Below are 24,664 nucleotides of genomic sequence, written 5' to 3' on the forward strand. Positions count from 1 at the left end.
ATTGAAATAGAGGATTGCTGCTGCGATGAAAACCGAAATTGGGCTTGGAGGGTTGCAAGTGTGATGAAAGATGTAGAACAGATGCTTGAGGAGGCGCATATTCAAAAGAACGAGGCTGGTTCATCTAGTTAAGGTGATATGCAGCTGCTTGCTTCTGTATATCTTGTGTGTACAATGTCATCAACCACCATCAGTACATGCAACGGTGCCGGATATCCCAGCCCACCCACCATTGATGACCTTTTAGCTATAACAATTCTCTGAAGTAACGAAGGAAAACACTAGTAGTGCTTGAAGCTTAGACAAGTCATCGCATAAAGAGAGAAAGGAAGGATGTGGCTTACAAGGAAAGAATTTGAGGTTTTTATATTTTGAATAATTCATACTCTTTGCCTTGAATCATTACAATCATACACAAGTGGTAGTATTAAAGGTGTTAGGGATCATTTCAATTAGTTCATATTGCCTTGACAAAGACTTTGGAGCATACTTGAACGACTGGAAACGGAGAAGGCAGAATATTATGTGGAGAAAATGAAAAAGGAGGTGGCTCTACTTTGTGGAAGCAGAAGAAAAGCGGGGCAATGATTATTGAAAGCCAAGCACAAAGAGGCTAGGTTCTCAAAGCATATGAGATTGATGGAAAGTATCGAGCATCTGAGACTGCACCAATGAGACCAATTTATTTGTTGTTTGCATTAGTTGGAGGTGTTTTGATTTCTTCAAATTCCCTTTTGAGGTTGTGGTTTGTGGTTATTGGTTTTATTGTAATTCGTAAAAAGGACAAATGTTGGCCTTTGGATTTGTGAAAACATAGTTTGAAATCGGATTTTTTCCCATTCATTTCATATTTCAAAAAAACCTGGTGATTCACCATAGTCAAACCTGATCAAACCCAATCATGTTTTTCTCCTTTGTTGAAGTATTTCTTCAATCATTAGACTAAACTAGAGAGAACATTCCAACTCTTGAGTCTGAAGGGAAAAATACCTTCATTGTTGTAATTACCATTCTGATAGAGTGAAAGTATTCTTAAATATTTTGCAAGTTTTTGTCCAGACCATGCCCACTAGATGTGGGTTTTAAAGTATAAATTCTACCAACTTTCTCTCTCTATCTCAGGGACATGATTTGCTCCCTTTTGTGACTCAAAGAACTGATTTGCTTTGTTTTACATTTCTATTTAACATGGTGATTTTTAATTCAAAAATTTTTTATTTAATTTTGGTACCTCATATTAGGGAAGTAGGATAGCCACGTGAACAAATTGTAGTATTATATATGGTGATGTTTATCATCTCATTAAAAGATAGAAAATAAAACACTCCATTTGTCTTTTATGGTATCAGAGCTTTCTAAGCCAAAAATGAAAAAGCAAGAAAACTGAAACAGACAAACAAGAAATTATAAATCTTTCATTTCAAATTCAGTTTTGAACTCACTCTTAAGTTTAACAGTTACACAAGAAATGGAATATGCAATCAATATGTTAGCTACATATAGTAGCAAATACAAATGGGCAAAATTTGTAGAAAATAGAAGCAGCTGTCAATATCACTTCTTTGAAAACGTTATTAATCTTAAAAGAATCCTAGTTCTACTGCATAGGGGCTTCTTTTAGTCCGTAAAAGGATTTCAATAACAAACAAACTTTATTATGATTACCAATAGATATGAAACCATCATGTTGTTGCATATAAGTTCTTTCTTTCAAGTCACTATGAAGAAATGCAGTTTTAACATATAATTGGTCTAAAAATATATCAAATTGAACAACCAAGGACAACAACAATCTTGTTGTCCAAATACTTAACTATTGGTGTCTGGTGACTAAAATCCACTCCTCGTTATACGAACCCTTTAGCTACTAATTAACCTAGCATTATACCTCTTACTAGAACCATCATCTTTAATTTTATAAATTCATTTACAAGGTAATAATTTCTAATTTTTAAGTCTATCTACAAGTACCAAAGTCTGATTTTTATTTATTGAGTTCATTTCCTCACTCATTGCTTTCAACCATAACTTTTATCATAATTCATGGCCTCATCATAGGTACTGAGCTCAAAAAACCCAAAATCCAAGGATGTTTCTTCAACTACAGCAAGGTTAACCATGTACCTTCTACATGCCCAAATCTCTCTCCTAACTCTCTCCTAGCTAATTGTTCAAGGTCTGAAGTTCAGTTTCAACACCGATAGACTCCCTGCCTCTCCCTTCACTTGCAAATCATTACTACCAAATTTATTGGAGTATGAAAAGGGGTGTATATGTAATTTCAGGTTCTAAAACATCCTCTGTTTGAACACCAACATCTTCTTTTGTAGGGACAACTTCTTGACTAATTCAAATTGAGTAAAATGAGTCAGCCTTTGATATGCTAATAGCATATTGGTATTATCATGCTTAAACAAAGAAAGACACTCTCTCTAAATACCACATCAAGAAAACAGCTCACTAAGGTCTAAGTACCTGCAATAGACCTATCTCATAATTTATAACCTTTTACTCCCCTCAAGTTAGCCTATAAAAAAAATACATTTTCTACTTCTAGATTCAAATTCCCTATGTTTTGATGTATATAGGCCTTACACCCAAACACTCCACAATTCCTAAGATTAGGGTGTCTCCCTAACCAAACTTCTTCAGGTGATTTGAGGTATAGTGTGATTGTAGGGCATCTATTAATTGGGTAAACGTTTTGGAACCCCTGAACTTATAAGCATACATCTAGTCTTGTTTAGAATGGTCATATTGATCCTTTGGCTATCCCTTTGCTGTGATGTGGCCTTCATTGTCCTTTGTCTCTTTACTCCCTTGAACTTACAATAATTTGTAAAGGATTTATTGACAAACTCCAACCCATTATCAGTCCTAAGAACCTTAACAGATTTTTCACTCTTATTTTCAACCGAAGCCATCCACTCCTTGAACTTGCAAAAGGTCTCATCCTTAGTATTTAATAGATCCATTTTTCCATGGGTCTTAATCTGGAAAACCCACTGCTGGGTGGAAGTATGGAGATGCCATTAAAGAGGCACTTTTCCTTAGGGAGGTCAACTAAATAGATACTTTCCTATAGGAAGTTGAGCTAAATAAGTGCCCTCACAAAGGGAGGTGACCTTACACTTTCACCAACAGCCTTTGGGGCTTTATATAAACCCATTTTCGAGTTCATTTTTATTTATGAATTTCCTCTCTCTCTCTCTCTCTCTCTCTCTCTCTCTCTCTCTCTCTCTCTCTCTCTCTCTCTCTCTCTCTCTCTCTCTCTCTCTCTCTCTCTCTCTCTCTCTCTCTCTCTCTCTCTCTCTCTCTCTCTCTGTTGTTATTCTATTAAGCAGTGCGCATAACCTAATTACACCTGAAGTAACATTTCTAGGGTGTAACCTTAAAGGTAGATCTTGGGGTAAGACACATTTGGTACATGTATTGCATAAATCAGGGTGTCTAAATACCTTAAAGAAAGTACATTTGGAAAGTTTCAGCTCAGACAAAGTATCTTGATTACAACAACCTCTCAAGTGTTTGTGCAAATTCCTCCACAAAGTTTCCAACAAGATCGGAGGGAATATTATAAATAACATTGATTGTGGATGTTCATCATGCCTAAAGAGATAATACCAAAAGGTGTAACTTCCAAGCGAAGATCTCAGCCACTTTAATGTTTAATTTTGGTGATCTATGTTCCCATATTAATTGAAGATCATAGTCATCTCAACACACAATATTGACAATTAATATTTCTATTTTGTGCACCTTTTATCATAGGCATCAATCTATCATCCAATATCAAGAGCATCTTATTGTGTGCAAGAGTCATATATTTTTATTTCCATGTATGATTATGTTATTTTCATATTAGAGAAGATACTATTTCTACTATAAAAATGTAATACATATAACTCAATGAAAATGTTCAAATCATCTTGTCATAATTTTCTTATTTATTTTTAATATATCTTTTCAATTTTATAACATATTTCACATAATGAAGTTTCTCCTTCTTGGGTGTTTATTATTTTTGGCATTGTAAATAAAACTGAGTTAGTTTTTTATTTTAAAGATCCAAATTGAAGTTAAATAAAGTAGAGAAAACAAATACTATTGAACCCAAAATTTGATTTTTTTACTCAAAAATAGATATTGTTTGTTCCTCGTCTTGTCAATTGTTATTACATTAATAAGTGAAAAGATTATATAGTGTAAAGGATCATAGATATATTAAAACATGATACAAGAAATGGGAGATTTCTTCCATCTAGCTTATGACAATTGGAATCGTTCAATTGAGTTGTAGTTTGTTCTCTAGAAATTTTAATAAAGATTCTTTTTTTTGGGTAAAGTAATAGGAAAAATCTATTTCTTGTGTCCTTAATTTAACCAACTTGTTCACGAAGCCAATCCAATTCAGAATGGAACATGTCACCTAAAGTAACGGTGAGAGTAGGCTGACCAGATTGGTTGGCGGCCTGCCCTCAACGATTGAATCAATAAGTGGAAACAACACTTCCTGTTGGTTGGGGCTAAGAAAGGCTCCAAACTTAGAACTCATAGAACGGTTGAGAAGCAAGCATTTGTTGCATTGAAGGAGATAGGCTTAGGGTTTAAATAAAGTGACCTAATCGTCTAGGACGGTTAGATTGCTAGTTGTTGAATTTCCTTCTTTTCTCAACAGTTGGATGTTAGTTGGTTAGGGCTTTCCATAATGGGCTATATAACCCAATCCCAATAAAATTGGGGAGTTTATTATATAGCCATATCTTGAGCTACTCAGGGTGCACTCCATCCCTTTTGCATTTGGCATCGGATGTCACGTTCGTAATGAATACGAAACTCAATTGGTAGTCCTTGCTCTAATTTTCAATGAGCTCTTGAACTAAAATTTTTAAGCTTCAATTCAGTAGCATCTCTAGGTCATCTTTTCACGATCTGACTCTGGACCTACCCAAGGACTTAGGATCAAGCTCCGTGGTCTGCTTCGTTTTGGTTTGATTAGAGTGGCAAGACTAGTTGACCCCATGGTTTGGGACCAAGCTGAGTACTTGGTCTAAATTGGCATAACATTACCATATCATATTGGATCTCACCTTAGGTAGGAAAACATTCTCAAATTAGAAAAGAAAACTTTTTAGATATATGTCTCTGTCTCTTCTACTCTTTGCTTTTGTATATATTCTTTATGATTTATGATTGTGGTTTTTTTTTTGAAACTGAGGTTCATCCAAGCCAGTTTGGGGTTACCATGATTTAATTCCTCAGGGGGTAGTTTTATATTAATGCGTCGAGTGGGTGCAAATCCAAGACCTCCCCTAAGGAAGTTGGATCTTTAACCGCTTTAACATACCACCTTTGGCATGGAGGCGTTATATTAATAGCATGTTTCTTCAGGGTGCACCCACAATTATATAAGACACTAAACCGACAAAATTTTGGACGTATCACGTACATTATCGAGATCTCTTTTGGTAATTGTATAACCAAAATTTTCTAATTCAAAGGATATCTTTTTGCGGTTAATCTTGAGCACCTGACGGTTGTTGAGAATATCTAACGTCAAAGCAATTGTTCCGAGTCTCGACCAAAACCAGGCAGGAGTACCGTTGAAAGCTGAAACCACGCGACCTTCGCCGGCTCGAGCAGACGAAGAAAACAAGAGAAGATAGAGGAGAGGGTTCAGATTCATCAGAAACAGTCAAGTAGAAGCAGAAGCAGTAGCGAACCATGGAGTCGCAGACCTCATGGGACGCCCTGCGTAAACAGGTATCCATCCAGATCCCCGCAGTTCCCCAGTTGATTCTGTTTTCAATTGCTTCGTCTCGCATTTTAGGGTTATGGGTTTTTGATATTTACCTCAATTGGTAATTGGTCTCATCTGTAGTGTCTGATTTTGAGGGGATTTTTGTTTTTTTCATTTCTATTTTGAATTCTTCTTGTTCTTTGTTTGAGAATCCTGATCTGGTTATCTCACAAGTTTATTGCAATTTCTTGAACCTTGATCTATCAGGCAAGGAAACTTGAAGCACAATTGGATGAGCAGCTGAGTTCATATCGTAGGTTGGTTTCTACAAAAGCTGATGATACGGACAACGATCTGGAATCCGGGATCGAACGATTGCTTAAACAGCTTCAGCAAGTAAATTCACAGATGCGAGATTGGGTATCAACAGGGGGCTCTGAAATGGTTTCCCATACTCTGACACGGCACCAAGAAATTCTGCAGGATCTTACTCAGGTGTTATTCTTATTTTTCCGCAAGTGGCAATTTTTTAAAGCCGAAGCTCGGCATTTTTATTATGTGATCATGATAAAGGTTTTCAGACAGATTGCAATGGTGAAACACTAATTCTATGTTCAACATGATTGAAGTGCAGGAGTTTTATCGGCTCCGAACTAGCCTTAAATCCAAAAGGGAGCATGCTTCACTTCTTGAGGATTTCCGTGAATTTGACAGAAGCAGACTAGATCTGGAGGATGGCGGTGGCTCTGGGGAGCAAGCTCTCCTTAAAGAGCATGCAGCTATCAGCAGGAATACAGGACAGGTAATAGAATGCTATTACGTTATTCTATATGCTGGACTTCTATTCGTGGTATTTTGTTTAATTGAAAAAATTCTACATAGATCATATAAGTGAAGTAGCGTTTGGTCCAATAGGAGTTATCAACTGATGGATCTTGCACTTGACTTCTGATAGGCTTTTCTATTTATTAACTGCACAATGATAAAAACTTCTTATTTGTATGTTCAAAGTTTTCTTTCTTCTTCTTTTTTTATTTTTTGGGATGGGGGGGGGGGGGGTCGGTGGGGGGGGGGGGTGTTTTAACTGTCTTGGCTTGTTAAGCTATGATTCAAATATTGTATCAATAGGATATCCTGTTGGGTTTTGTTGTTTCTGTTGTTGGCTTTGTCTTCCGCTCTAGTTCTTAATTGGATAAGCCCAAAGTAGATGCTATCAGTTCTCTGAGGCTGGGCCATCTTGAGACTGGTGATTTAAGTCAAAGTTTTATAAGAAAAAAAATTAATTGTTTGCTTAACTACCAACTTAAAATATTTTATATGAAAAACAATTCCTGCTCATTGCTTCAGAACTGCATTTTGATCCCTGAATCAAAAGGTAAAGATTGGCGGTGCCATTTTGTTTTCTACAGTCGAATAGCCAGCTAGCTGACCTAGAGTTGGAGAGGCATGCTGATGTAGGAGAAACCCTAGAAACTAGGGGACCTACAAAGTGGGCTACTAGACTCTTAGAATTAGACACCTATTCTTGACAGATAGTAAAGAAAGGAATTTGCAGCACTTGAATTCTGATTAATCATGCATGTAAGACAGCTAAATTAGAGAAATAAACATAATAAGTCCTACTGGTAAGCACAACTAAACAAGAATCAATAGGGAAACAAGGGGATGGGGATCTTGGCACTATAACATTAAATTGAATGCAAGGGTATTAAGAAACTTAAAGAAAATAGAGCTGTCCTAATCAATATCTGATTTCTAACAAGGAATTCAACAATTAACAATGTTAATGGAGTCTTAGAAAGTTTTTGTTTTAAACAAAACTACTGCCAAAGAATAAATGAGAAATATTTAGGGAGAGATAATGTTACTTGCTGATCCTGGCTGTAAAACAGGGGTTAGAAAGCATTTAGGAACAGAAATAAGAGAAAGAAAAAATATTTTGAGGTAGTGGTGAATCCTAGGAAAGGAGAAAAATATATTTTGAAGTAATGGTGTATCCTAGGAAAGAGAGTAGGTGATAAGAGAGAGGGAGAGAAAAAAAAAAACAAAGAGACGGGAAGGGAGATTAACAAAAGAAAACTAGACTGCCGTATAAGGGAAAGAGGGAAGAAAAAAGAAAAAAAAGAAACAAAGATTTTTTTTGCAAAAAAAAACAGAACAACTGTGGGGTTTGGGGAAGAAGAAGAAGATTTCCAGGAAATAAACTAAATTTTTTTTGAGAAAAAAGAGAGTAGATCTTTGTAGAGGAGAGCAAGGTAATTCTTTCTAGTGGGAAACAAGGGTGAAAGGAGGAGAGAGAGATTACCTAGAGAGAGGGGGAAGAGCTAGTTCCGTCAGGAGAGGGAGGGAGGAGAGAGAGAGAGAGAGAGAGAACTTCTTTTCTAATTCTTTTCTTTATTCATTGATTGCTAAAAACGAATTTCATACAAGGTTTAAATAAAAAAAATTGATCCCTCACAACCCCACATGTTTAATTCCCAAAATAACCCCAATTTAAGTTGTAAATATAACCCAAACCCAAAATAATTCAAAATTGGGCCAAAATAGAGTCTAGTCCCAGCCCATAAAGACTCAAACATGAAATTAAAACATTTCAATAGTAAACTACTACCCAACCCACTAAGACTAAGGAAAATAAAATTACAAACTGCCTATGAGCAATGTTTCTCATCAAACCATAGGATCCTAGCAATCCGATAACCTCCGAACTCATCATCCATCCACATAGATGCTGTCGTGGGATGATCTCTACGTCGGTGTCGCCGGTAAACTCAGAACTGTTCACTGATGTCCTCATCACATGCATTGACTTCCATGGTTCCTCCTTCATCTGACTTATGTTCTACTTGGAAGACCTCAAGACCCATAGATTTATGACGGTGATGTGTTGCTTAGAGGAAAGAAAAATAGTGTTTCTGTTAAAGGCACACACAACATAAAAACCAGTGGTAAGACACAAAGAAACAAGTCTAGTGGAACCAAGCTATTAGCACTGTGTCAATCGTATCCTTCAATCAACATAGTAACATCCTCTAGACTTAGTACACGAGGACTTTTAGATGAGCTGCCACCAATGTGAGAGACAGCCAATATGCCATTAACATTGTGCCCGGATCAGTATTACCTAATTGGTCCATTTATCACTTCAGCTGATAGAGCATGCCAAGTCGAAAGGCAATTGGAAGTTTCTGAAAAAGGGATTTGCTTGAGATACTAAGAGCTCCTGCACTAAACCAACCTGTTTACTAAGAAAGAATGGGATATGTGCATTAATAGTCAAGTGATTAATACTGTCAAATACAGATTTCTGATCTCTTGATTAGATGATCTGCTGGATATGTTGTCCTTGACTATCATCTAGAAGACTGCAGTCAAGACCAAGGTTTAAAATATCGTGTGTCGTTTTGTATTGACCGTTATGTATCAGCCCAATATGTCTCTATATATTTTTTTCTGTCTTGTTTTTCATGTATTTCAATGTATCGGACAATATGTACTGATCCACTGACACGCTTTTTTTTTTTTAATTTAAATTTATCGATAACTATCAGTAGTATCAAATGTACCGATGAGTATCGAACTGATACGGATTGATACATACGAACCGGTACATATCGATACCATCGGTACGTATCGATTCAGCTTAAAAAAAAGTAAAGGAAGTCATTTACAGAGGCTGAACTAGCTACAAGTGAAACCTTGCTTCAAGACTCCTGAGATTTTATTCTTAGATTAAATTCAGGAGCTGAATTACTCTCAAACACAAAACAAAAACAAAACTGGGTTCCTGTGTGTTTATCTCTTTCTGTGTCCTTTTCTTTTCATCTTCTTTGGGTTCAATGGAATCGTTTGACTGCAAGAAAATGGGAATGGAGGTGGCTTCTCTAACCTTCTTTGGGGAGCCAAAAACAGATACAGGAAGATGGATTCAGTGCTCACAGATGACGATGATGCCTCACATCTTCCTCATCAATAGGTTGTGACCATCAAAATGCAGAGAAATGTTCTTGCCTTTGTCAACTCTGTACTTCAGGCGACGAGTTTCCCTGTTTAACCTGTTGTTCTATTCTGTCAATTCACGGGTTTTTTCTTTCTTTCTATTCACTTTGATAGAGAAAACCCTTATCTAAAATGGCCACTTCCCCTCTTTAATCTGCTGTTCTATTCTCTAATGACTTACCTGGCAATTCATGGGTTTCTTCTTCTTCTTTTTTCCTTCTCTCTCTCTCTCTCTCTCTCTCTCTCTCTCTCTCTCTCTCCCCTTTCTCTTTCCCTTGACAAAGAAAACCCATGTCTAAATGACCCTTTTGTCTGTCTGTGTTGCTACAAAGGTTGTCTGTTTTGTCACTTCTCATACTTATAATGAAAGGGTACAGATCTGTTCTGTGGCTACAGGATTAGGGGCTCATGTTACAGTTTGGCTGTATTTGTGAACAAAAATATTGATCTCTTCTTTGTCCAAGAAAAACACACTTGCTTAAAATTTGACATTCTAGTGAGCTCTCATAGCTAGGTGCCTAGGTGAAGACTTTTAGCTGAATCGAATTCACACACCAACTTGGTGATATTTATTTGGACCTTGGTTTGGATGAGGTGACCGTGAAGATCTGGAAATGTATTTGGTATTTTGAGAGTTCTTAGAGTGACATTATGCTTTCTCTTGTGTTTCAATTTAGTGAACAACTACTACTCATTGAGTTGCATAGATTCAAACTTTTGGTACAAGTATAATCAGCCTGTTTTTATGGAATTCACTAGTATCTCCAGTTCCCCTGTTACATTTTGACTGTTTATGCATGATAAAATGACTATTATTACCTATATCTACTGTTTTTCGCTCAAACTAAACCATTTCCATATGTATTTTGATAATTTCCATCCTATTTTACGCTTGTCGATATGTATCTACAATACAATACGATACACAATGAAACGTCTTTTAATATCACTCAAATGATACATTACGGATACGCGATACTTTAAACCTTGGTCAAGACCAAAGGAGATGTAACTTCAAATTGAGTGCCTGTCTTTAGGATCAGTTAAGTTGAATTCAGCAGTAAATTAGGGTTCTAAACCCTATGGTTATGGTGTAGGGGCTTTTTTGAAAGATCTAGGATTTGGTAATAGGGTAAACAAGATTTGGTCGGGGTTTAGGAGCTACGATTTATGGAGGTCTATATCTGAATTGGGTTATTTAAAATTCAGGTTCAATTTCCTAGGATCTGGGAATCCAGAAATTAGGGCTTTCCAAGTTAAGTGTTTTTAGGGGGTGGCTAGGCTTAGGGTTAAGATCGAAGGTAGAAGAGGGATAGGGGAGGATGAGCCCAAAAGGAAATAGGATTTAGCTGAAGGGTTTGAGAGATCTAGGTGATAGAAGGTTAGGGTTACAAGGGTTTTGGGAAGAAAAGTGCAGAAATTTATGGTTTTGAGAAGAAACTAGGGATGCAAATGGGGATCAAAAGTTAGGAAAAAGGGAGGGGGTGACTGGGCCAAAGGGGTTTGGGGTGTGGGAGAGGGAATGGGAAGCCTAGGGTTTAGGAATTGGGGAAAAGTTTGGCTGCTGCAAGAAAGAGAAAAGAGGGGAAAGGGGAAGGTGCGATAGGGGTGGGGTTGGGGAGGAAAGAGGGTTGTTGTTCTAGGGCTGTGATGGGAGATGGGGAACTAGAAGAACTAGGGTTAGGGGAAGGGATGAAGAGATGCTGCAGGCTAGGGGAGGGGGAAAAGAAAGGGAAGAAGAGAGGAGAAGGGTAGGGGCAGGGATGGGGTGTGTACTTGTTATGAGGGAATAGAGGTTAAAGAACTTCAGCAAAATCAGAAAACACCTAGCAGCCGCAGGCTTCTTCCTTGGTAACTGTTCATTTCATGTGGAGGAGAGAAAGGGAACCAACTGTTGGTTGGTGGCTTATAAATATGGGGAAAGGAGTGAGGGAAGGTCATGGAATATTTATAAGCGGTTTTTTGGGCAGCCTTTGGCTGAGGGGCAGCATTGTATGCTCTGGAGGTGACTGGCACCATTATTACAGGATTATCTTTGTTAGTTTCTTTGTTTTGATGTTAATTTTCATATTTGATTTGCGGTTTCTTGTCAACTGGTATTCGAGCACGTTTCAATCCAACAGAAAGAAGATGGAGATTAGATTATGCATGTTTTCCTGCGAAGGGGATGTGCAGAGATGGCTTCTTGAAGTTATGCTCTTCTATTGGGAACACCAGATTGAGGATGAGCATAGGTTGGGGGTGGTGCTCCAACATTTGGAAGGAAAGGCATTAGCATGGGTTTATCGGAAGAATTGGTCGGAGTTGTGCTTCAAGGAAGCCCTAAAAATGGATTTAGGTTCAGGGAAGACCACAAGCAAGCGGGTACTTGGAGCACTGGGAGCTTGTTGTCGTGAAGCAACAATTGCCATTAAAAACTAAGGGATTGCGAAACCTAGAGGTGGAAGGTGAGAATAGTGAAGTGGGGGCGCTAAGAAATTCCTAGTTCAATAGGAGATATAAAAAAAGCTTGTGAAGGAGGAGAATGTTTATGAAGAGATGCCAGAACAAGAGAGGAAGAGATAATATGAAGAGAAGAAGGGATTAAAGAGAATGACCATCGGGTATCGGGCATAGAAAAAGAATGGTCATCGTCAGTCTTGTGTGATTGGTGAACTTGGAAACTGAAACTTAGTTCATTTTCAAGGGAAAATGCATCAGTGGTGGAGAGTGGAAATTGACAGGGCGTCACAACCACTGGCAAAACTGCCGTGGAAGAAGGTGGTGACGACAGAAGGACCTGCAAGGTGGAGGTAGGCTTTTCGACGATGAGGGAGCTGTTAATGCGTGAGTTCATGAGTCTTTGTGCCATGATCTATAGGAGTAGATTACATTTATATCAATGGCAACATTTGAGAGAGTTGGAATCTATTATTCCAGATTTGGCATTGAGATGTGGGGAAAGAGGTAGGGTTTCAATCATTTCTATGTCCCTTGGGGAAGAAATGTTCCAGGATTGGGTCTGGGATGGAGCAGCGATTCAGGTCTAAGTGTGGGTCAGATTTATTAGACCCCTGGGCTTGTAGGAGCACTTACTCCAATGTAATAAAACAATGCAATGGGCTTTAGAGGGCCCAATTGAAGCCCAACCATTGAGGATGCTGGATTTGGCTTATGAAAGAGTGGCTTGCAGCTGGGCTCTAAAAAGGATTAATAGGCCAAGCCAATGTTTGGCCCAGAAGGTTTACAACCTACTTGTTATTGGATTACCTTGTACATCCCGAGCAATGCATGCAATTTGGGTAATAGTGGATAGATTAACTAAGATTGCTCATTTTATACCCATCAAGCTGACCTTTACGATAGATAAATTGGCCCAACTATACGTTGATAACTTAGTTTGTTACCATGGTATTCCGATCAATATTGTATCATATTATATAGAGACCCAGATTTACCTCTCAATTCTGGGAAAGTTTTCGAAGGACAATGGCAACAAAGCTCGATAGAGCTCGATTTAAGCCTTTCACCCGCAGATAGATGGATAGACAGGACCATCCAAATAATGGAGGAATGCTTAGAGCTTGTGCCATTGGTATGAAAGGTATCTAGGATGAGCATACATCACTATTTGGGCTTGCTTATAATAATAGTTACCGAAGTACTATTAGTATGGCACCATTTGAAGCACTATATGGGAGTGTAGAACACTATTGTGTTGCGATGAGGTGGGTGGGAGAAAAATACTCGGGCCAAAGCTTATACATGAAACTTGTGAAGAAGTGGATATGATCAGAGAAAGCATTAAGGCAGCTCAATCTAAGCAGAAAAGTTATGCCTATAATCGGAGAAATGAGATTCGGGATTTGAATAAGGAGATGAAGTATTCCTCAGGATTTTGCCTATCAACGGGATAATGAGATTCGGGAAGAAAGGTAAACTAAGCCTGTGATATATTGGACCGTATGAGATACTTGCTAAAGTTAGACCAATAGCTTACAAGCTAGCATTACGTCTATCCTTAGTGTCAATCCATGACGTCTTCCATGTGTCGATGCTTCGAAAGTATGTTTCCGATCCGATACATGCTTTAACAGAAGAAGCACCTGAACTAGCCGTAACTTAATAATGTAATACTGTATTTGAATAATCAAAACAGTAGCCAAATAGGACCTTTCACAGGGAATCAACTTCAGAGTTGATAGACTTAAGATAGATAAAATTCAGATATAATGGAAGGCTGAAAACCGAAGTGCTAGAACAAGGATATTGGTTTAAGAACAAGGACTAACTAGGTTTTCAAAACAGCAGTATGCTATAAAGAAGAATGGATGGAACAATATAAGAGAATTAAGAGAACAATAAGGACAACAAAGTAACATGTAACACCGGGGCTTCTCACCGCAAGGTGGATCGATTGGATCAAACACCAATCTTCCTTGATCAAACACAAGGAGTCTTAACACCCGGGCTTCTCACCGCAAGGTGGATCGATTGGATCGAACACCAATCTACCTTGATCAAACACAAGGGTTCTCCAAGGGGAGGAATGCTAGCAAGCAATTTGATTTCATTTCACAAGTTGTTTTTTCACCACTTACATAAGTCTCTTTATATAGCATTCTAAAGAGACAAAAACATTAATGGTAACATCCAACCACTAGCTATCACAACCTACTACAAACAATAATGGAAATATCCACCTACTATACCCCACCACTAACCAACATCACCTATTAGCTCCTTTTGTTGATTTTTCAAAGCTAGACTTGGGCTTAGTTCAAAATAGTGGGCTGATATTCTTCTTCCACTAAAGTGATCCAAGCCCATGAAACCATGGGCTCATTTTAACCCACTCCAATAGTCCTAGCCCATGCAAGCCATAGGCTGTTTTGGGTCATGTCCTTAGGCTTTTAATGGGCTTGAGCTTTGGGCTTTTCTCTCTTTTGTATCTGCTGCCAATTCTGCACAACTCTCCCCGACTTGAAAACATTCGTCTCCGACAAATGGATGAATGATATGTAACGCTCACACCAATCGGGATCGAGTTTCTCGAAGTTGCCAGCATGAATCCAAGTGCTCTCATGTCGTGGACGATTCTTCCATTTGACGAGGAAAGCATGGTATCCAGTGCCACAACGAGTGGTTTTGTAAGAGTCATCCAAAACCTCTTCAATGATGTTAGTGATTGGTGGCTTGAGTTGGGGCAGCATCAACATTTGTTAAGTGTCTCATCATAGTGGTGTCGCCATGAGCTATCCTTCTTTGGAGTGAGTAATGATGGTACAACACATGGACTTAAGCTCTCTTGAATGACTCCTTTATGTGGCAACTCATCCACCTGTCGTTTGAAGTCATTGTGCTCTGCTAGGCTGAGGTGATAGGTTGGAAGGTTTGGTAACACCACACCCGATACCAAATCAGTGGCATGCAAAATATCGTGCATAAGAGGTAGCTCATTAGGCAACTCATCATGAACCACCTTAAGGCAATCGAAGGCAAACTGTTTGATAAGTGGAGGGAATGTCACCTTAGGTTAAGGGGTAACTTCTCTTGTAACAGGAACCAATACCAGCCCTGTGTCATGGCTAGTGTGAATGAACTCCTAGTGTTCAAGCTTTACCTTTTGAGAATCACCAACATGCTCATTGAATTTAGGTAACTCTTTGATGGGTGGAGGGTGTGGAGCATGAGTAGAGGTAACAACTTTAGCCTCCATTGCTGAGCGCCTCTCTTCCTCCTGCTTGTGACTTGCAGTGAGTTGGTTGCTCAATTGTTGCAACATCCCCATCATTTGTGCCATAAGGTCAGTATCCAATCCAGAAGTTTTACTCCCTGTCATGGCTCTGATACCAAATAATGTAATACTGTATTTGAATAATCAAAACAGTAGCCAAATAGGACCTTTCACAGGGAATCAACTTCAGAGTTGATAGACTTAAGATAGATAAAATTCAGATATAATGGAAGGCTGAAAACCGAAGTGCTAGAACAAGGATATTGGTTTAAGAACAAGGACTAACTAGGTTTTCAAAATGCTATAAAGAAGAATGGATGGAACAATATAAGAGAATTAAGAGAACAATAAGGACAACAAAGTAACATGTAACACCGGGCTTCTCACTGCAAGGTGGATCGATTGGATCAAACACCAACCTTCCTTGATCAAACACAAGGAGTCTTAACACCCGGGCTTCTCACCGCAAGGTGGATCGATTGGATCGAACACCAATCTACCTTGATCAAACACAAGGGTTCTCCAAGGGGAGGAATGCTAGCAAGCAATTTGATTTCATTTCACAAGTTGTTTTTTCACCACTTACATAAGTCTCTTTATATAGCATTCTAAAGAGACAAAAACATTAATGGTAACATCCAACCACTAGCTATCACAACCTACTACAAACATTAATGGAAACATCCAACTACTACCCAACACCACTAGTCAAAACAACATTGGAAACATCCAACTACTACCCAACACCACTAGTCAAAACAATAATGGAAATATCCACCTACTATACCCCACCACTAACCAACACCACCTACTAGCTCCTTTTGTTGACTTTTCAAAGCTAGACTTGAGCTTAGTTCAAAATAGTGAGCTGATATTCTTTCCACTAAAGTGATCCAAGCCCATGAAACCATGGGCTCATTTTAACCCACTCCAATAGTCCTAGCCCATGCAAGCCATGGGCTGTTTTGGGTCATGTCCTTAGGCTTTAATGGGCTTGAGCTTTGGGCTTTTCTCTCTTTTGTATCTGCTGCCAATTCTGCATCACTTAACCTATCGTGAGATGTCAACTCAGATATTAGCTCGAAAGATCCATCAAGTCCGGAACTGTACAATTTCTTACGTAAAAGTGCAATGGAGTAACCATTCCGACAAGGAAGCATCTTGGAAAGATGAAGCAAAAATAAGAGAACAATATCCAAATCTCTTTGAGTCATTAGGTTTGTTAAATTTCGATTACGAAGTTTCTTTTTTTTTTTTTTTTTTTTTGGGAAGGGGGGGGGGGGATGTAACACTTGCACCTCCAAAATCTTGATCTAATTTGAACTTTTGATTTTTAGTTAACAAACTAGTTCAAACCGGTGAACCTTTAGTCAACATAACCGAATTGGCGAGTGTACCACCAAATATCCTGGATGGGAAGGTCATTCCAAAAGGTACAATTTGATTACTTAAAACTTGGATTTGATTTTCTTATATTAAATTAAAAATAATAGAATAGTGATTCCTTGCTATTGGGTTATGAATTTGGGGGTTATCTTTATTATGCTTTTGCGTAATCATCTTGTTCTGGGGCAGTTCAAGCTCCTAATACTTTCTATGATTTGAGCCGGGGTGTCATTGTTGGTATCATGCCCGGAATCACTATTCTATTATTATTATTATTATTTTTATTTAATATAATTAAAATCGAAATCTGAGTTTTCAGTAATCAAATTGTACCTTTTTGGAATGACCTTCTCATCCAGGGTATCTGGTGGTTCACTTGCCAATTCAGTGATGTCGACTTAAGATTCACTGGTTCGACCTGGTTCCTTAACTAAAAATCAAAGTTCAAATTATATGGGGATTTTGGGGGGCTGGTATCACATTTCAAACCACCCCCCCCCAAAAAAAAAATAAAAAAATAAATAAATAAAGAAATTTCGTCATCAAAATTTGGATTGCCCCAAAAAAATAAAAATAAAGAAAGAAATTTCGTCATCAAAATTTGGATTGCTGGTTAAGCTCTTCTACTACAGTCTCTTCGATCTTTGTATGGTCATTGGTAAGAACCTGCCATAGATCACCACATTAAGATGGTGGCTAATCCCATACACTGAGAAGATCCTTTTTGCTGCCAAAATCCCATGCTGTTATAGGCTTAATAGGAGAGTCAATTTGCTGTAGAGAATTTCAAGCTACTGGAAATTATGGATAAAAGAGGTGCTGAAAGTTTAGAACTGGTAAATCTGATGTGATTCAGATTGTTCCGGAAAGCTTTCAACTTCATTCATTCATCTAGAGTGGATTGCAGAGGCTATCCTTGACTGATTTTGTATCCAGTGTGTGATGAACGTAGCTGGGTCACTATGGGCTCACTAAAACAAATAAAACCCAATTACAAAAAGTGCTTGCAATTCTGTAAATACTATAAACAATTTAGAGAATAGAAGAGACATGCACCTTCTACTTCTTGACAGAAGGTAGAGAAGTGGCATGCCGGTTGCTCTGACCCAATCAAGAGGTGTCCAAATAAGCAGAGGATATAGGAGTAGAAACATGAAGTTTTACCCCTTTAAGAGATGTGAAATAATAGCCCTAACAGATCACGGTTAACCCATGAAACTTCCCTGCAATCTGATTTGGTGGTAAAAAGTAAAAATTTCCCGGTCCAGCAGGTTCTTGAACTCAAGTTCAGGAAGGGTCATCAAACATGTTGATCAACCCTCCCAGGGTAGGGATTGAATGATCAATGCACCGGAAAGCTGACATTTAAAACGCATGCAAAAACACACATTAAGAAGAAAATAGTGAAAGAAATAAAAAAAGGTAGAAGAAGATATATGATGTGGTCTTGGGTTAGGTGCATATCTCTGGAGTTAAAACCTTAAAAGAATGGACTATGTTAAACAAATTGAAGTAGAAGGAAGTTTGAAGTTTAGGGGTTTTAATACTGTAAAATTGCTTGTAGTAGCTGATAGGCCCCTGGGAACAGGACATGTGAAAAGGGGGGGGGGGGAAGGTGTTAAGATAACCGACATCACTTGATGGGGGATAAAAAAGGGGGAATGTGTGAGGAGAGGCATGGTTGTTTTATGAGCGTCTTTGGGGCAGCCTTTGGCTGAGGGGCAGCAATGTTGCCTAAGGGGGTGACTGGCACCATCAAAACCAGGTTGATCTCTTTATTTTCTTGGTGTAATCGTCAGTGTGTAATCCAGATAGGAGGGTTCCTATCAGTTGCCAATAGGAAGAAGGGAATTCTTGGCTGCTTCTTTCTCATGGCTTGGACAACGACTGGAGAACTCAAACTTTTTTCAAGTTCAGTATCTTTCTCAACAGTTATCCAATCTACATGAAGGCAGGGATTCCTAACCCATAGGGCTATTGAATTGATTCAACCAGAATACAAAAGATCAAGCATAATAATATTAGGAAAAAAGTTGTGGCCTAGTGTGTGCCCTCTGCCCAGACACAGAAAGAAAAAGGGAGGGGAGGATGACAACCCCCCAGTCCACGAATGGTGGCAGTGACTGACCAGTTGATGCCTCAGCATTTACTCCTACTTTCCCCCCATGTGTCCACAGGGGGCTACACTCGCCCACATAAAACTCTAGTCAATAATATTAATATAATTCAGTGACCGAAGCTAGTGTCTGTTGGTGGTTTTGAAGCAATTTGGTTTGCAGGATTGATTCATAATGACCATGTACTGCTACCAATTAGTAGCTGCTGCAGAATCATTCCGAGGATTAGTGCCAAAGACCCCAGGATCTCACCTTGCCTTCCCCAGCAGGTTTGAGCAGGTAAAAATAGACTTACCTGAGAGGAGAGGGGTGGAGAGAATGTAAAAGAGAGACAGCAATAGAGAATACAATTGACAGCACAACAAACACAAACAATTTTGGAGATTGTTTGCTTATGGTTTTCTATTTATTCCAATTAAAGATGGAAATATGGAATGGTGGGGCTAAAAGGTTTTGCCTATTTTTGATGGTGTTACTAGGTCATGGTTGAAGCACATGACTTCGACATCAGAAGAGATAGTTGTCTGATGGATGTGCATGATATCAACTTCTAGTCAGTTAGCTGGGAAAGACAATTGGAGTTTTTGTTTGTAAACTTGGATTGTTTTCCCATACTCTCTATATTGCATAGCAACCGATGCCCATGGGGATTGTATTGTTTAGTTTCTCTTAGATGGGGATTTTTATTTGCAGCAGCTGCTGCAGACTGCAGCCAAGGGTCAGAGTTTCACCATGTATACAAGAATAGATCCAAGGGTTGTGATAGAAGATGGGGGGGGGGGGGTTATTCATGTAAATACAAGTTTTTTTTTACATTTAAAGATTTAATGCTTTTAAATTTACAAATGAAACCCCTGGCTCTACCCGACTCAACCCCCTACTCTGAACGGCCTCGTTCGGGTCCATTTTACCTTCTTTAAGGATAGCATAGATCTCATGTTCAGGGTAGTCAACAATCTCCTTCAAAGTCTAAACTGTCTTCCTCGACGTCGCTGGGATTGACGGTGCCCCATTATTACCCAAAACCTCAAACAACCTTCTTAAGACTCAGATCGAACGAAGAAGCCCTACTGGTTTTTGTCTTCTTCCTCCGCACTGCTCTGGTTTCTGCTTCTACTGCCCCTAAAAACTGTATCTCAGTTAACGCCCTCGTTTGTTGCAACCAGAACCCCCCCCCCCTCTCTCTTGGTGTCCGAACACAATTGATATTCAGCAGACCATAAGTCATTCCATGAAGAATCCAGACCATTCAACTCGATCCGAACAGTGAGGAATCTCAAGAATATTGTCTCCACTCCACTGTGATGTAGTTGGTGGGAAGGTGGGTTTCTCCTGCCGCTCTGCTAGTATAAATTGGAGAGAGCTCTGGTGCAATTGGAAACCAGAGCCAACAGACAAAGCCATACAAAAGTTTTATCTAGCTAGAAAATCATGAGTGTGTCTGTGCGCGCGTGCCTGTGAGACTAACATTTAAAGAGATCGAGATGGGTGATAGGAGAAGGAGGAGGTATTCCCTAGTTTCAGTGCTCAACGTGTTGAAGCCCAGTAGTTTCCATTGCAATTGCCAGAAATGAGGGCTTTCATTTTGTAAATTGTATGAGTTGTAAGCCTTTGAATGTAAAAAAATAAAAAAAGAAGTATTTACAAATATATCCACACATTTTCTCTTACCACCGTTGGATCGTTTCTAGTATACGTGGCGAAATCTCAACCCTCGGCTGCTGCCTGCAGCCCTGCTGCAATAAAAATCCCCTATATGGTCAGGTTGATAATTCCAGATACTTGTTTCCAATGGAACTGTAGTAGGTTGGAAATTTTTCGAAGCAAAAATGCAGATTTGCAAATGTGGTCACCACAGGTATTGGGTTCTTGTTGAATAGGTTTATGTTTTCTTTTGCTGCTCATCTTGTTCTCCGTACCTGTTTCTGTGGTGCATGTATAGCATGTGTCAACATTTAATGGGACAAGCATCGAACACCCTGTGGTTTCCACCAAGATCTATGAGTGATAACCAGATCAGACGGTCATAGCTATATAGGACCTTTTATATATATATATATATATATATATATATATATATATTTCTTCTTCTTTTTTTTTTCCCCCCTTAACTGTTACAAAAGCATAGTTCAAGAACTTGGTTACAGAGCCCAACTTGGTCAGTCAAAACTTAGTTGAACCGAGCTGATGCACTTTTTTTGGGTGGAAACTAAGCCAGGTTTGGATGCGAAGCATACAATATGCTAAAATTCTAAGGTCTCGCTGAAGTATGTTTCCATGATCTCGCCTATATATTGAGATATTTGAGATACTAACTAGTATGCCATCTTGTCTTAGAATTCCCAAAAGACAAGATTTTACTAAGATCTTGCTATGAGTTCTCAATCTATGTACAAAAGTATGTAATTCATCTATGGTTATGGTCATCCTGTTGTTTAACGCTTGGTTTCTTGCACCTTAGTATCTCTGTGCATGGTGCATCTGAGGCATTAAGAATATAACTTCCCTTCTTTTACTCTCTATGCAATCATTTATGGTTCAAGGCTTTAGATTTGACCAGTTGCATGTGTGTTTGGTAATTGATGTAGGGGGGGAGCAAGCATGACTTCTTTTCATTTTTAGCAATCTCTAGCATCTCTACAAACTTATGTTGGCCCAAATGCCCTTCCAGATCCATTATCTATCAAGACTATTCTCATATGCATGTACATGGTATCATTATGTGTTACTATTAATGCCATTCTTTTTAAATCTTGAACAATTGATCCTTTTTTGAAGTCCTAGAATTTATTGGAATTGTTTCTACTTCCACATGTATCGCCCTTAGAAAACTAGTATGTTTGTTGTAGAAACTACTGTTTGTCTTCATAATAATCATATCCAGCTAAGGAGTTGGGAGTGTTTTGTTTTGCTGCAGATGGATAATGTGCTTTCTCAAGCACAAGCTACCCTTGGCACTCTCGTTTTTCAGCGTTCAACATTTGGAGGAATCAATTCCAAGATCAGCAATTTCAGCAGTCGTCTTCCAACGGTATGAGAACTAGGTTTCCCAAGATTAGTCATATCTGAAAATGCTGAAACGATGGAATGATCAATGGATTATTCCCTTAACGCCAAGAATAACATGTTTGCTTTTGGCTTATTGATGCAGGTGAACCACATACTCTCATCAATAAAGAAGAAAAAGTCCATGGATACTATCATTCTTTCTCTTGTTGCATCTGTCTGCACATTTCTTATTTTGGTATACTGGTTGACCAAGTAGGAAGCCAACCCCATGTAGTTGGAATAAGGCTATGTTATTTGTCATCCTTAGTGGTTGCCCAAGTAGGAAAGCATTGTGAATTAGCTGGTGTGGCTTCATTTGATTCTTTTGTAGTTTCCAACCTTCCTTTTCTCTATACATATTGTAAGTAAGCCGTCTGTTACTTAAATCATCTAATATTGCCAATGAAGTTTCAGCAGACTTGTCAAATACAGGTGGCAAATTAGGTAAAACCTGACTTGTCCAAAGATGTTGATCGACATCTCATGGAGGCTGAGCAGGTCAGGTTTGAAATTTGTTGAGTTGGACTTCCCTTTGTTGTTAACCATTTGTTATTTTTCATTTCTGTTGGCCACACATATTCAATGAAGCTAAAGTGAGAATGGTGTGAACAGCTACTAGCTGGGTTGTTAGATTGATCTTCTCAAAAGTTGATCAATGATTAGAAAAGCATTCAACATGCACTTCCAAGCAAGAATTATCAAGAAATACAAGAATGAGAAGACTTGACACTTCATTTGGATTGAGCATTCTACATTCCAAAATCAATGTTGTACTGGATGCTACACCCAAGCGTGCATGTTCCCTCTATTCCACTTTTCAGCACTTCAAGGATCTGCAATGCACTACCAGTTCCTTGCATTTTCGCTTTGCTTCTCTAGATTTTTAACAATCATTCTGTTCCAAAGGTAAAGGAATTGTTATTGCTGATGATGACACTCTTCGTCCATTTTCTTCGATGCGTAATGTGAAGGATTACGGCACTGGTCGTCTGGCCACCCCCTCCCCCCATTCCACAAATCCCCATCCCCTTCACGCCCATAACCACATTCCACTCATTCTGATTTTCGAAGAGATTACCATGTATACTCACCAACTGAAGCCATTGATGACACAGTGACCTTCAATGAAGCTGAGGAATCTGAAATGTGTGATTCCAGTTCATCCTTACCGTCGTCAAGCAGTGAACAATGGCCTTCTTAATGCCTGGAATTGCCGGCATGAGGTGGATATTGTTCCCATTGTAGATGATGATTTCGTCTTTCATTTCACCCATACGTAATGTTTTGGCATCTAGCCTTTGGTCTGTTAATGGAACCCATTAATACTGGAACGTTGGAATATTACAGATACGTATAAATTCTCTAGGCTTCCCATCTGGGTGCATTTGGAAGAAATTCCACTGGTGTTTGGAAAACCAAAGACCATCTTCGATCTGGCGAGCAAAATGGGTGAGGTTCATATTGTTCAAGAACTTACTGGTAACCGAGTCCGGATCAGCGACTCCGACACTTCCTGATCACAAAGATCAGTGGGGCCCATGGTAAAAAATACTTTTTAGAAAAAAATAAAAATAAAAAAACTTTTTTTTTCCATCAGTGGAACCCACTGGTTTTTGTGGTCAGGGAGCCATGGGGAGCACAGATGCTCCCCGACGGGGAGATGATCCGGATTCCTAGTAACCCATCTGGTGAATGAGTGGTATTCTATTGTTGTCGTGTCACTATCAATATGTAAGCCACTTTTATCTGTGGTGTTTTTTTGGCAAAACATTACTGGACGTCGTATTCCTATTGCTGTTAGGTAGAAGTGTCTTCTGAGTGATTGCATCCATTGTGGTCTTCTTCCTTATGATTGGACCATATGGTGATGAATATTTTGCTCTTTGTGAGCTCCATTGTGAAGATCCAGATAATTGCGTTGATCGGTAAGCAAACTCAATGCAAAGACATTCATAACTTTCTAAAATAAATGATATTTAATCAAATTTAAATAAATAATTTAAACTATAATCACGAATTTTTGAATAAATTAAATCAAAAAACAAAATTGAATCTTCTATATAAATAAACTATTTAATTTATATAAAAAATTAATAGTTCCTCATAGTCTTAAATGATTTTACTTATCAAGTAAATCATCCTCATCGAACTTCAACAAAATTTTTACCATTAATAGTAGGAAATAGGGGAAAATTTTCAGGTGAGTGGCTCCAAGGTACTCCCTACTGAAAGCCGCTCTCTACTATTGACGACCAGACCCCGTCGGTGACCACATCCCAGTTACCCCCAACCCCAATTTCTCTCTCTATAACAGCAAAAAGTCATATGTTTGATATGGTCAATAGTCAATTAAATTGGTCATGGCATGTCTAAAATTTTTTTTTTTCTCAACCAACCAAAAATAAAGTGTTTACGGTGACTAAACGTTACATAAAAACACATTTCAGGGAATTTCTTAACGTTTCTATCTACCAAAGCAGCCTTGAAATGGTTATGCTATTGAAATTCAAAATCCAAGAAAGCGAGGAATAGGAAAACCTTATATTAAATGTTGACAAATCATGCGAGAGAAGTAGGGATAGACACGAAGAGGATATTAGTGTAAGGTACTTCTGTTTTTGGTATTAGTGTAAGATACTCAATCTATCCCTGTTTCTT

The 24,664-nt window shown here is 38.6% G+C and overlaps 1 protein-coding gene across 1 annotated transcript; it reads left to right on the forward strand.

Moving 5' to 3' along the window:
• Window positions 1-5,477: 5,477 nt before the first annotated feature.
• Window positions 5,478-23,221, forward strand: GOS11 (golgi snare 11). The gene is made up of 5 exons (XM_089152535.1): window positions 5,478-5,763; window positions 6,008-6,235; window positions 6,375-6,542; window positions 21,876-21,989; window positions 22,110-23,221. The coding sequence occupies exons 1-5, from the start codon at window positions 5,725-5,727 to the stop codon at window positions 22,221-22,223; spliced, it is 663 nt and encodes a 220-aa protein (XP_089008661.1). The 5' UTR covers window positions 5,478-5,724; the 3' UTR covers window positions 22,224-23,221.
• The last annotated feature ends 1,443 nt before the right edge of the window (window positions 23,222-24,664 follow it).

This window comes from Hakea prostrata, chromosome 4 (assembly GCF_041222555.1).
Source record: "Hakea prostrata isolate BN-2017 chromosome 4, UWA_Hpros_2, whole genome shotgun sequence".
Taxonomy (NCBI): Eukaryota; Viridiplantae; Streptophyta; class Magnoliopsida; order Proteales; family Proteaceae; genus Hakea; species Hakea prostrata.